The 12,761-nt window shown below is 50.6% G+C and overlaps 1 protein-coding gene across 4 annotated transcripts; it reads left to right on the forward strand.

Annotated features, from left to right (window-relative positions):
• Nucleotides 1-199: 199 nt before the first annotated feature.
• Nucleotides 200-7,566, forward strand: MYORG (myogenesis regulating glycosidase (putative)). Of its 4 annotated transcripts, none has more exons than XM_058695082.1 (3): nt 292-533; nt 3,333-3,477; nt 3,779-7,566. In XM_058695082.1, the coding sequence occupies exon 3, from the start codon at nt 3,852-3,854 to the stop codon at nt 5,994-5,996; it is 2,145 nt and encodes a 714-aa protein (XP_058551065.1). In that variant the 5' UTR covers nt 292-533; nt 3,333-3,477; nt 3,779-3,851; the 3' UTR covers nt 5,997-7,566. The 4 variants fall into 4 exon arrangements, with proteins under 4 accessions (XP_058551067.1, XP_058551065.1, XP_058551064.1 ...); XM_058695083.1 differs by lacking the exon at nt 292-533 and adding an exon at nt 1,571-2,311; XM_058695084.1 differs by lacking the exons at nt 292-533; nt 3,333-3,477 and adding an exon at nt 200-268.
• Nucleotides 7,567-12,761: the final 5,195 nt, after the last annotated feature.

A 12,761-nucleotide genomic window follows, 5' to 3' on the forward strand; every position in this document is an offset into this window, starting at 1 on the left:
AGCCAACCCTGCCCCTTTACCCTGTGGCTCGTTTCTCCTCATACACATCCCAAATTTAGCCTAGAAGTGCAAGAATCCTAAGTCTACAACTGCTCCTTCCTTCCTCCAGAACTACATTTCCCAGAAGGCCTAGGGCAGAGCCCCGCCTGAATGCGGTAAGCAACTGCCCGGCGGGGGCGGGCCTGAAGGCAGGGGGCGGAGCCGGGAGACCTCCGGCTGGTGGCCCTCCAGAGTCGCCCGGAGGTGGGCACAAAACAGCAGAAGAAAGGTGGGGGCTAAGGGGTGGGGCCTTAGGTCCGCGTGACAATGTGGGCAGAGGGATCGAGCACCAGGGGCGGGGCTGGACTCCGAAGCCCGAAATGAAACGGAACGACCGGGGCGTGGCCGAGCAGGAAGAGGGCGGGTCCCGAGGAGGGCCTCAGCTGTTTCCCAGCTTAGCAGAGCCCCGCGCTGTGCCGTGGGAGCCCAACTCCGGCTAGCGTGGAGGGAATCTTCGGGAGCCTCCCTTCACCCCCACTTCTGGGGTCACTGCCGTGAGTGAGCCCAGCGGTGGGACTTTGGGGGGTGTTGAGGAAGCACACTTCCTGAACTTTAGCTCCTACTAATGAGTAGGGGGTGCGAGTCTGGACACTTGGGCCCCTTCTCAAGCCGCGGTTCCCAGCGGGAGGCTGGCCCCTAGACCTCATTCTGTCCCTTCGGGCACTGTAGCTGTAGCGCTGGGGTGGGGTTGGAGTATTCCAAGCTGTAGGCGCAGTCACTCGATCCCTTCGGATCCTGTCATTGAGGAGGGCAAGGAGATGGGCGGGATCGAGTTGCCTTTGACATTCCTCCCCCAAGCCCCCCCCCCCCATGGAATTATGTTGGGCAAACGACTCAACTTGGCATGCCCTCCTTTCTTTGGGGCCAGGCCGGGCCCTCCCCCTCAGATCCGGCCAAGGGCCGGCGGCCAAGACTGAGGTTGAGTGTCAAGTGGGGAAAGGCTTGGCTAGATCAGACCCCACCTGCTGGCATTAGCCTGTGGTTGGCCAGATGGCGGAGGCGGCAGATTACAGGGGTCTCTAACGCTGTTAACACAGGAACCATAGTTCCTCCTCCACAGCCCCGATACCAGATGCCATTAAAATTGCCCCTTTCCTACCCCCAAGTAGCCTTCCTGGAGCAAGCAGCAGCATCAGTCCTTGAGAAGATAGGCTTCACTATGCACACACTCACCTGAGTGGGTGGGAGCCTGTCCCACCCTCTGGCCCACAAAGCTCCTTTCCTCTGCTGCATTCAGACAGCCAGTCGGACCATTATCTCCCATCTCTTGAAAATTATGCTGTGGAGGGTTAAGCTGGGATTTTGGATTAGGCAACCTTGCTACCTGGTATCTTCAAACAAGTTCTTTCTTCTGTTTGGGCAAGTTTCTTCATCTGTAGAATAGGCACTATAGCTATACTTCTTGTTCAGTATTATTGTTAGAGTTGGATGCTGTGGTGGCATTTGGGAGACCATTACAGGGCCTGCATGGAGTGGGTTCCTAGGCCTGTGGGTTCCTGTCCTTCACAAAAAAAAAAAAAAAAAAAAAACCCTTGGAATCCTAGAACATTAAGATTCTCAGAACCTGTTGGAAAGGGCTTTTGAGGTCATCTTGGTGGCCTTTCTATGCCTCCAGGTGTAATGAGATAGGCTGATTTAATATGAAAGTTTTGAGGATGTCCTCACCCTGTTCTCTGTCCTCTTCAGATATGGACCCTTTCCCCTTATTCCCTCAGTGCCCAGAAGGGGGTCTTGATTGTCCTGAATGAATGAATGAATGAATGAATGAATGAATATAAATGTACAGCAGGTACTTCTTTGGGTTTTGCTTAGCTTGAGGGCATCAGTTAAAGGCTACTGTGTTCATTCTCCAGGAGGGCTTTTCTAACCTGTTCCTACAGGAAGGGAAGTCCATATTGGTGTGGGGAAGTTTTGAAAGCTAAGTTGTGTGGGATGAGAGAAAGAGAGTAAGAGGCTGTTCCAGACCAGCTGGAACTGACCAGCTTAGGGAGTTGGGAGGAGGGAGCACAGAGAATGAGGTCCTGAGACAACACCTCACTGGAGGGGAGGGGAGATTGTAGGGAGCTATATATTGACATCTGGGATCAAATTCTGGTCTGTACCTGTCATTCTTGACAGTTTCTTCATGGGAGAGGTGGGGGAGTTGAGGACCCTGAGCAGTTCTGGCATCTCCTTGGAAATAGCTGAGGACTTTGAGACAGACACTGGCATCTGGGAGGAGACTAATTACTATTTGCCAGTCTCCCTCTCTACTTCCTCCCAGCTGGAACAGGTGGGCAGCCGGCTGGCACTGTGTATGTCGTGTGTGCACCTAGCTGGTGCTATGTCTTTGTTGAACTCTGCCCTGAGGGATGAGATAGGAAGGGTCAGTGGCCTTGAGTAGCAGATTGGGACACACACCTCCCCCCAAGTCTATGGGTTTTGTTTGGTTGGTTGGTTTTTGGTGTGGTTTTTTTTTTTGTTTTTTTGCTTTTTTGTTTTGCAGTCATATCTGTGTGTTTAGCATACACTGTATGAGAGTGTATGTAGTGCAGTAGGGGGTGTCTGATAGGTGAAGGAGAGACATTGGCCCAGTGTGGCTAGGCAAAACTTCCTAGGGCATATGGCTGAAGGATTTAGATTAGGAAAGGAATGAGTTTGGTGGTCACAGGATAGGCCTGCCTGGAAATGGAATCAGAAAGCAGATGAGACCATGACATGCCTTAACTCTTGATTGCAAAGTTTACACTTCTGAATTTAATCCTGGGGGTCATGAGCAGCTCTCTAAACTAGGAGGAGATATAGTCTCATAAGTGCTTTAAGAAGATCACCATGGTTGCTGTAAGCAGAAGGCATTGGGGGAAGAAGAAGTTGGAAGCAGGGAGGTCTAGGGGGAAAGTACTGCAATGATACAGGGGAGAAATGACAGTGCCCAAACTAGGGCAAGGGCAGCAGGAGAGTCAGTGAGTGGTAGAGACACATCCAGGAGGTAGCTGGCCAACTGATGTGTTGCCAGGAGGAGAGAGCAGGAAGGTTGGCAGAGAAATGGACTTGGTGATCAATTACTGAGAACAGGGTGGAATTTGAGAGAGCAAAGAAAGGGTGGTCTGAGAAGTCACCATGGCCCCCAGGCAAGACTCTTTACCCCAGCCCTAATGTCCAGACTCAACCCTGCCTCTCTCCAAAGCAGGCCCAAGACCGAGGCTGGCTTTGGGTATCTTCTCTAATCTCTAGATTTAATCTGACTTTTGACTCAAGATTAAATTCCATGCCTGAGATGTTCCCCCTTCTCTCCTCTCCCCCTCTGGGGACAGGAAAGCCAGCCTACTGCCCAGTTAAAGGTCTGAAGGAGCTGGTTGGATTATCTTCCCTCTCCCACCATGGCGCTCTCCAGATCCCTCTTCTTCTCTTCAGCCTGAACTGCATCCATGTGTGATCCAGGGAGGCCTGACTAATTCTGTGAGTCTAGGCAGCTCCCTGACCCTGCCTGGGTTTGTTCTTCCACCAGGGAAATGGGGATGTATGCCATCTGCCCCTCCCCATTCAGAGTCCTGACTAATTTTGTCAAAAACTGGGCTCATGAGAAAGAGTGGGTAAGATACAGACAGATGGTTCTGTTAAGGGTCAAGCCTTTAGTCCCAGACCTTACATCCCAGTAATACAACCTCTCCAAAGTATACACCTCTTCTTTCTTGCTGCAGCAAAGGGAGATACTATGGAATGAGAAAGCTCAGTTCTACTTCTCTCTTTCCCCTTCCAGAATCAGGCAGGCCAGGTTCAGATGCGCTTTGTTGGGTGGTCCTACTGCTCACTCCTTCCATAACTGGGGGCTGATGCCCCAGAACCCTCAGGAGAAGAGCCAAGCCTATCCCCGCCGCCGCCCTGGGAGCCACACAGACCATAAGAGTCCCAAGGCCACCGCAGGCTCAGCTATGTACACCTTCTTGCCTGATAACTTCTCGCCTGCCAAGCCCAAGCCGTCCAAAGAGCTGAAACCACTGCTAGGCTCTGCGGTGCTGGGGCTGCTGCTGGTGTTGGCGGCAGTGGTGGCTTGGTGCTACTACAGTGCCTCTTTACGCAAAGCAGAACGCCTGCGTGCGGAGCTGCTGGACCTCAATCGAGGCGGCTTCTCCATCCGCAACCAGAAGGGTGAGCAAGTCTTCCGACTGGCCTTCCGCTCAGGCATGCTGGACCTTGACTCCTGCAGCCGCGACGGTGCCCTGCTCGGCTGTTCTCGCACAGCAGATGGGCGCCCGCTGCACTTCTTTATCCAGACTGTAAGGCCCAAGGACACGGTCATGTGCTACCGTGTGCGCTGGGAGGAGGCAGCTCCAGGGCGCGCGGTAGAACACGCCATGTTCCTGGGCGATGCAGCGGCACACTGGTATGGCGGTGCTGAGATGAGGACCCAGCACTGGCCTATCCGCCTGGATGGCCAGCAGGAGCCACAGCCCTTCGTCACCAGTGATGTCTACTCCTCTGACGCCGCATTCGGAGGCATCCTCGAACGTTACTGGCTGTCATCGCGTGCGGCTGCCATCAAGGTCAACGACTCAGTGCCCTTCCACCTGGGCTGGAACAGCACCGAACGCTCGCTGCGGCTGCAGGCCCGCTACCATGACACGCCCTACAAGCCACCTGCTGGCCGCTCCGCAGCACCAGAGCTCAGCTACCGTGTGTGTGTCGGCTCTGATGTTACTTCAATCCACAAATACATGGTTCGACGCTATTTCAACAAACCGTCAAGGGTGCCAGCACCCGAGGCCTTCAGGGACCCCATCTGGTCCACGTGGGTGCTGTATGGGCGTGCCGTGAACCAGGACAAAGTGCAACGTTTCGCCCAGCAGATCCGCCAGCACCGATTCAACAGCAGCCACCTGGAAATAGATGACATGTACACACCTGCCTATGGAGACTTCGACTTCGACGAGGCCAAGTTCCCCAATGCCACTGACATGTTTCGCCGTCTGCGCGACGCCGGCTTTCGCGTCACGCTCTGGGTTCACCCGTTTGTGAACTACAACTCATCGTGCTTTGGTGAGGGTGTAGAACGCGAGCTGTTCGTACGCGAACCCACTGGCCGGCTGCCCGCGCTTGTGCGCTGGTGGAATGGCATCGGCGCGGTGCTGGACTTCACACGCCCAGAGGCTCGTGACTGGTTCCAGGGACACCTGCGGCGGCTGCGCTCCCGCTATGCTGTGGCTTCCTTCAAGTTTGATGCAGGAGAGGTCAGCTATTTGCCACGGGACTTTAGCACCTACAGGCCGCTGTCCGACCCCAGCATATGGAGCCGACGCTACACTGAAATGGCACTGCCCTTCTTCTCTCTGGCAGAGGTTCGCGTGGGCTACCAGTCACAGAACATCTCGTGCTTCTTCCGTCTAGTGGACCGCGACTCGGTGTGGGGCTATGATCTGGGGCTGCGCTCGCTCATCCCCGCGGTGCTCACCGTCAGCATGCTGGGCTACCCATTCATCCTGCCCGATATGGTGGGTGGAAATGCAGTGTCTGAGCGCACAGTGGGTGGTAGCGAAGTGCCGGAGCGTGAGCTATATGTTCGCTGGCTGGAGGTGGCCGCCTTCATGCCCGCTATGCAGTTCTCAGTCCCACCTTGGCAATATGACGCCGAAGTGGTGGCTATCGCGCACAAGTTTGCAGCGCTTAGGGCCTCACTCGTAGCGCCGCTATTGCTTGAGCTGGCTGGTGAGGTCACCGACACAGGTGACCCCATCGTGCGCCCCCTCTGGTGGATTGCGCCAGGCGATGAGACAGCACACCGCATCGACTCGCAGTTCCTTATCGGAGACACGCTGCTGGTGGCTCCAGTACTGGAGCCAGGCAAGCAGGAGCGAGATGTCTACCTGCCTGCAGGCAAGTGGCGCAGCTATAAGGGCGAGCTTTTTGACAAAACCCCAGTGCTGCTTACTGATTACCCCGTGGACCTGGATGAGGTTGCCTACTTCATCTGGGCATCCTGACCCAACCCAGGACCCAGGAATCCCACAGCCCTAACCTCTGTCTTCATGCAGGTGTTTAACCCTCCATCACAACCACACCGTGCATCCCCAGGAAGGTCCCACCTCTGCAGTTCCCACTAAGTGGGTGCTGACATAAATGTGCTCTAGCCAGCTCCTGCAGGGCCAGGTGAGGGGGCGCTGAAGCAACTTCCCATTTCAACGCACAATCCTAAAGACACTTTTTCCCTCCATGCTCACTGCAGTCTGCAGAAACCTCTTTCTGAGGTGGGAGCGAGAGAACTCTGAGGTAAAATGCCAGCTATCTTCCTATTACACATGATTGTGTTTTAAAAGCACAGAGAGAAACCTTACTGTCCGTCCTGGCCTGAATGGCCCATCTTTGTCCTTCTGAGGTTGGGACTTAATCCTTTTAATGTCCCCAAATAGCTCCCTGCCACACTTAGAAAGGCACATTCTTGGTGTTGGAAGCCAGGCCCCGAGTTCCCAGCACTTGCCTGAAGTGTATTGACCTGGTCCTACCCCAGCTAAGGAGATGGGATGGAGGTGTCTGGCCAACAGACAAGGAGGATGGAGGTCCCATCCCAGAGGATAGAAGGACTGGGCACAGCACTGAGCCATCATTGTTGTCCCTCACTTGTGAAGAGACTCCTAATGCTGCACTTATCCATCTATGTAAACACATGGGCTCAGCCCTGGACCAGGGCCATGGCCTAATGGGCAAGGACTTGCAAGGCCATGCAGGCCCAACTTGGTGCCTTAACTCAAGAACCTGTGTGTGTGTGTGTGTGTGTGTGAGAGAGAGAGAGAGAGAGAGAGAGAGGCACCATGTGTTCCTGGATCTATGGAATGAACACAATACTTCTGAAGCTGGATGAGCCTGGAAGGAGGGGACAGGAAGCAAATTGGAGGTTTTGATTGTTGATCTGGCCCTCTCCTGGTTGATGTCTCTGGGACTATAGCAGGAAATAAATAGCGCTTTCAAGATTTCTCAGCTGCCTCACTTCCTGCATACATGGCAGGGGTGTGGCGTCAAAGGGAGCGAGCAGTGTTCTTTTTCTGATGGTGGTGTGCTTTGGCACGTGAACTACATTCGCACATCGACACCTGTAAATACACATACAGGGTAAGGTGTTTCATTTCAGCCGTTTTCCCTTTCTAAGAAGAGCAACCTCAGCCAGAGTAAATCTCCCTGACTTTGCAGCTGAGTCTGAAGAAGTGGCTTGCCAGAGCGGGGAGGTAGGAAACAGGGCAGGGCTCAGCTTCCCTCAACTCCTAAAGAATGCATCCTTTTGTCCACTCCTCTACCCCCTCTATTTCCCCAGTGTGAAGAATGCCTAATGAAAGTTTGGGGGCACTCACAGATGTCTATCTTGAGTGCTGATTTTACCACTTGTCTATAAGCTGTGTGATTTTTAAGCAAGCTGCTTATACTTATTGAACCTCAGTTTCCTCATATGTAAAATGGTGATGATAATGCCTACCTCCCAGGATATTGTGGGAATTATAAGTACAGATGTATGTAAAGTGCCTGGCACAAGTAGGTGCTCAATAAAAGGTAGCTATTATACTATTTCTTGGTTTTTGTTGCTGTGGGGTTTTACTGCATAAAAACAAGGATTTTTCTAGGCCCCAGCTCCCAACCCAACTGGCTTCCTCTGGGCCTGCCTGTTTCCCAAACATTTGCACATAGCACCCAGTTGAGCTCTCAGTTTGTGACCCAAAGGGCACTGTGGTCCAGGAGAAAAGCAAGAGGAGAGATATCTGAAAGTGGGATGTCAGGAGCCAGGATTCCTGTGTCCCCAGGAGATGGGGAGTATATGAATGAACTTCCTTCTCCTTTTTGTCAAGAGCCTCCATCCATCAGTACTCAGTGATGAACCTCCTGGGGCCCCAGCAACCATCTTTAGGTTACTTCTTTTAGGTCTGTAGAAGCAGAACACCCAGGCTGGGTCCTGGAAGGTTCCCTAAGTGGCTGGAGAGCATGACTCACACTTGAATGGCCCTCCAACTTTCTTTGCAATCTGAAGCCAGTTTAACTAACCTCTTAAGCCATGGTTTGTTCATCTTTTGAATGGAATTTCTAGGATTCATTGAGATATACCTGTAAAGCACTTATGCAAAAATTGGCAAAGAGTAAGTGCTCAATAAAGGGTAACTCCTATCAACTCTTCTTTTAAACAAGGGACACTAAACAAGAAACAAACAAAAAAGCCTGCCTAGAACCTATGCTGTCCATGTGGTAGCTACTACCCACATGTGCCTTCTTAAATTTAATTTTAAAATCAACTAAAATGAAATAAAATTAAAAATACAGTTCTTCAGGCACACTAGCCACATTTCAAGTGTTCAAAAGCCATGTGTAACTAGTGAGTGGCTAACATATTGGACAGGACATATTATAGTTGCAGAAAGTTCCAGTGGACAGCCCAAGATGAAGCAGTGTGTGCTAAGATGCCATGGGGAAGGATAAAACAATCTGTAAGGCCTAAGTAATCTGGCATGGAGGAGGAGGCATACACCCTTCAGAAGGGCGGTAAGGGTGGGCAGCAGGGTCTTAGTGTCTTACAGCCTAGATGGGGGAGGGGGCAAACCGTACTCACTGAGCATTCACTGTGTGCTGGGACAGGGCCAAAGGGAAGAGTGCCCTTTTCTGGCCAAATTCCAGCACACTGGCCCTTGGCTTGTGATCTGGTTTCTGGCCAGGCTTTTGCCATTTTCATTAATCACAAAAGCACAGATGAACAAACTGAAGCACTGAGAGAGGAGGGTATTGGCAGAAGATTAGTAACCAAGACTAGACTGGAATGTGGTGTTCTGCATCCAAATGCCTAGAATCTCCTACCCACCTTTCATCAGCATGGTCTAGCACTGGCCTGTATACTACCAAGGATTGGAAGCCAGCCAAAATGTATATTTCTGAAGCTGCCACCCACTGTTACTGGGTCAAGAAGTGTTTTCCCTTCCCCACTGATACCAAAACAGAGAGATTCAAGAAGGGGGTGGAAGACCAGAATTGCAGGAGCCATGAGAAAGAGCTAGATCTTGGGAGATAGGGGAATGTGAGGGAACTGAGTTGGAAGCCACCTCTACCCTTCTTTTGGCCCCTTCCAGCCTTGTCCTGCACCCCATCCCTCCCCATCCTCTTGTGCATTTCCAACTTATGTTTCTCTGCATATCTGGTGGCGGTGGCTGTCCTTACTCCATGGAACTTCCAGCAGCCTTGTATGACCAGAATTCCTAATTGGCCTCCCTATACCCCTGAGCTGGCTGTTGGGGGCTAATATTCAGGAATGGGGAACTCCTCCAGAGGTAATGGATGGGGACAGAGTGACCACTGTAGGAGATCTGGGACCGGGGCCTAATGCCCCCATTCTGTAACCCCATACACCCTGAGAGTCTGTCTTAGTCTCCTTTCTAATACCATATGAATCAGCTGAACCCTAGTCAAGCCCAAGATGTGAGATTTCTGAGGGTCTTTGCCCTTGTTCCCCAAGATTTGGGTAAGGTGTATCTCACTCTGGCTGGCTCCAGAGCAAGTCTTCTGCTGTTTCCCCTCACCAAGTTTCTGATCGCTTCTCCCCTCCTCAAGCCCAAGGCCAATGCTCCATCCCTTGGCCACTAGCCCACAACAGATCATATTAATTTTAGCCTGGACCACTGCAGTGACCTCCTTTTTTCACTCTTGGACCCTTCAATCTAATCCACATAGCAGCTAAGGAAATCTTTTTGAAATTCAATCAAATCACTGAGGAAAATATCCAAGCTCTGATGTTCAAGGCCTCTACTTTCTGAATATTTTTCACATCTCTGTTTCTATTTTATTCACACACACATACTTATGAATATATTTTGAAAAGCATTTGAAGAAATATTACCTTCTGTTCTGGGAACAGCTGCACAGCCCATCTCTGAGAGGGGAGGCCTGCCTCCACCCAGCCTTGAAGAAAACCACAGAGGCAACTGGGTAATTTCCTTTCCTGCTATTGTCCGACTCAGCGGGACTTCTGCTGACACCCTCCCCTCTCTGGCACACACCCCTGTTCCCAAGGAACAACCTGGTTTTTATCTTAAGGTTAGCCATTTACTTCATGCCCATGGATTTTTCCAGCAGTCTGAAGGGAGGGGAGAATCTTTTTTTTTATTCAATGCACTTTACCATTTTGATGGAATATAGGGGGAAACGGAGGCTGACCTCTTTTTTTATATTGAGATATAATTGACAAAACATTATATTTTTCAGGTATTAGTTTCAGGTATACAATGTAATGATTGGATATTTGTATATATTGCAAAATGATCACTGCTGTAAGTCCAGTTAACATCTGTCACCATACAGATATGGTGTATCGATACACCATATATACTATCAAATATTTTTCTTGCAGTGAGAACATTCGAGATCTCCTCTCTTTGCTACTTTCTTTTTAAAATTTTTTTATTAAAATTTTTTTTAATGTTTTTATTTATTTTTGAGACAGAGAGAGACAGAGCATGAGCAGGGGAGGGGCAGAGAGAAAGAGACACAGAATCCGAAGCAGGCTCCAGGCTCTGAGCTGTCAGCACAGACCCTGACGTGGGGCTCAAACTCATGGACTGTGAGATCATGACCTGAGCTGAAGTCGGACGCTTAACTGACTGAGCCACCCAGGTGCCCCACCTTGCTACTTTCAAATATGCAATACAGTTTTGTTAATAGCCACCATGCTGTATATTACATCCCCATGACTTAGTAATTTTGTAACTGGAGATTTGTGCCTTTTGACTCCTCCACCCATTAGGGAAGGGGAGAATTCATGACCTTAAGTTGCAAACCCTGAGCTTGGCTGGGCTTGGGGTTGGATGAGGAATGGGAAAACACAGAAGAGGAGGTCCTGTCCCTAGGAGTCCCCAGTCTAAAGAATAGGAAGAAATTGTGCCTCTGTACTCTGTATCCTTGTGTTTTTCCCTCCCTCCCTATCACCCTTTTCCCTCCTCAGGCTGTCAGTTGAGATCTTCCTATTACACAGTCCTGAGTAGGAGGTGGATTGGGAGGGGAAGGGAAGGGAAAGGAGTAGAATTCCAGAAAGTCACAGAGCAGGTCTCACAGGGCATCTATAGCACAGCCTCAAGGGGGCAGCAGCAGGGCTGGCACAGCCTTCCTCTAGAAAAAAAGGGACAGGTTGGGCCACAGTCTGAACCAATGGAGATGTAATCCTCTGTTCCCCAAACATGGGGGTCCCACCTGAGGTCTCATACATATCAGCACAAGTATTTCAATTGAAATTCTACTATCAAATAACTACCATTATAGCTTCATTCCTTTAGGTCTTCAATTCAGCAAAGAAGTGCCTACTGTGGGGGTGTAAGGTATTACATTTGGGAGTCAAGAGGACATTTTAGTTTTCCAGAGCACACCCCAGAAGGTAAGTCTGTTAAGTGCTTCTCCACCCTGGGTGGTAGACACCTCTACTCCTCTACTGGGGAAAACAGGTGGAGTTCCAAGAGGAGCCTCTTCAGGTAGAGGTGCGAACAGGATAGTATTTATAGGATGGGTGCTTATTAGGGAATGCTTCCAGGAGGACATGCTCTGGAGCATGGAGGGCCTCAGATCGAAGGGGATATTGTGGTCTCAGTCCCACATCTCTGAACAAGCTGACCAGAAGCAAAGTGGGGATGATGACAAAGCCTGCTCACCCACCATGTCCTAGTCTCAGTCCCACTCTCCCCCCACCTCATCCATCTCCTATAACATGCCATGGTCCCACCCTATCAATTCTTCCTGCAGAGAGTAGGTGAAGATAATTTATGGGGGTTCTGTCACCAAAGTACCTGTGTTTTGGAGGCACCTGGGTGGCTCAGTCAAACATCCGACTTCAACGCAGGTCATGATCTTGTGGTACATGAGTTTGAGCCCTGAGTCAGGCTCTCTGCTGTCAGTGCAGAGCCTGCTTCTGATCTTCTGTCCCACTAGCTCCCTGCCCCTCCCCCGCTCATGCTCGCTCTCTCGCTCTCTCTCTCAAAAAAATAATATATATATATTGGGGCGCCTGGGTGGCACAGTCGGTTAAGCGTCCGACTTCAGCCAGGTCACGATCTCGCGGTCCGTGAGTTTGAGCCCCGCGTCAGGCTCTGGGCTGATGGCTCGGAGCCTGGAGCCTGTTTCGGATTCTGTGTCTCCCTCTCTCTCTGCCCCTCCCCCGTTCATGCTCTGTCTCTCTCTGTCCCAAAAATAAATAAAAAACATTGAAAAAAAAATTAAAAAAATATATATAAACATTTAAAAAAGTATCTGTGGTTTTTTAAAGTTTATTTATTTTGATGTCAGCACAGAGCCTGACGCAGAGCTCAAACTCATGAACCGTAAGAGCATGACCTGAGTCGAAGTCGAATGCTTAACTGACTGAGCCACCCAGGTGCCCCCAAAGTGCCTGTGTTTTAATGGAAAACTCTGTAAGGCCCAGAGGAATGACTTCAAAGCCATATGAGATATTCTAAAGTAGAGTCTTCCCTCGGGCACTTCATCCTCAACACACCCCACATACAGGCAACTGCCAGGGCCATCTACCTTCTTAAGCCTCAATTTCCCCAGCTGTAAAAATGAGCAGCAAAATTAGGTCATTTTACAGTCCCTTCTAACTCTGACATATAAGATTTTAGCATCTTGAGTTTCGACAGCCTCCCATGCTGAGAGCACAGGGCTGGCCAGCTCTTGTTAGGAGGCAGCTAGTCTGTGGTTTGGCACCACTGCCCAGCCGGCATTTATTAAATCAGTGGGATGTGGTCCCT

This window comes from Neofelis nebulosa, chromosome 12, assembly GCF_028018385.1.
Source record: "Neofelis nebulosa isolate mNeoNeb1 chromosome 12, mNeoNeb1.pri, whole genome shotgun sequence".
Classification (NCBI taxonomy): domain Eukaryota; kingdom Metazoa; phylum Chordata; class Mammalia; order Carnivora; family Felidae; genus Neofelis; species Neofelis nebulosa.

Coding starts and splice junctions, on each gene's coding strand:
- MYORG (XM_058695084.1), top strand. CDS start 3,852: ATGCCCCAGAACCCTCAGGAGAAGAGCCAAGCCTATCCCCGCCGCCGC.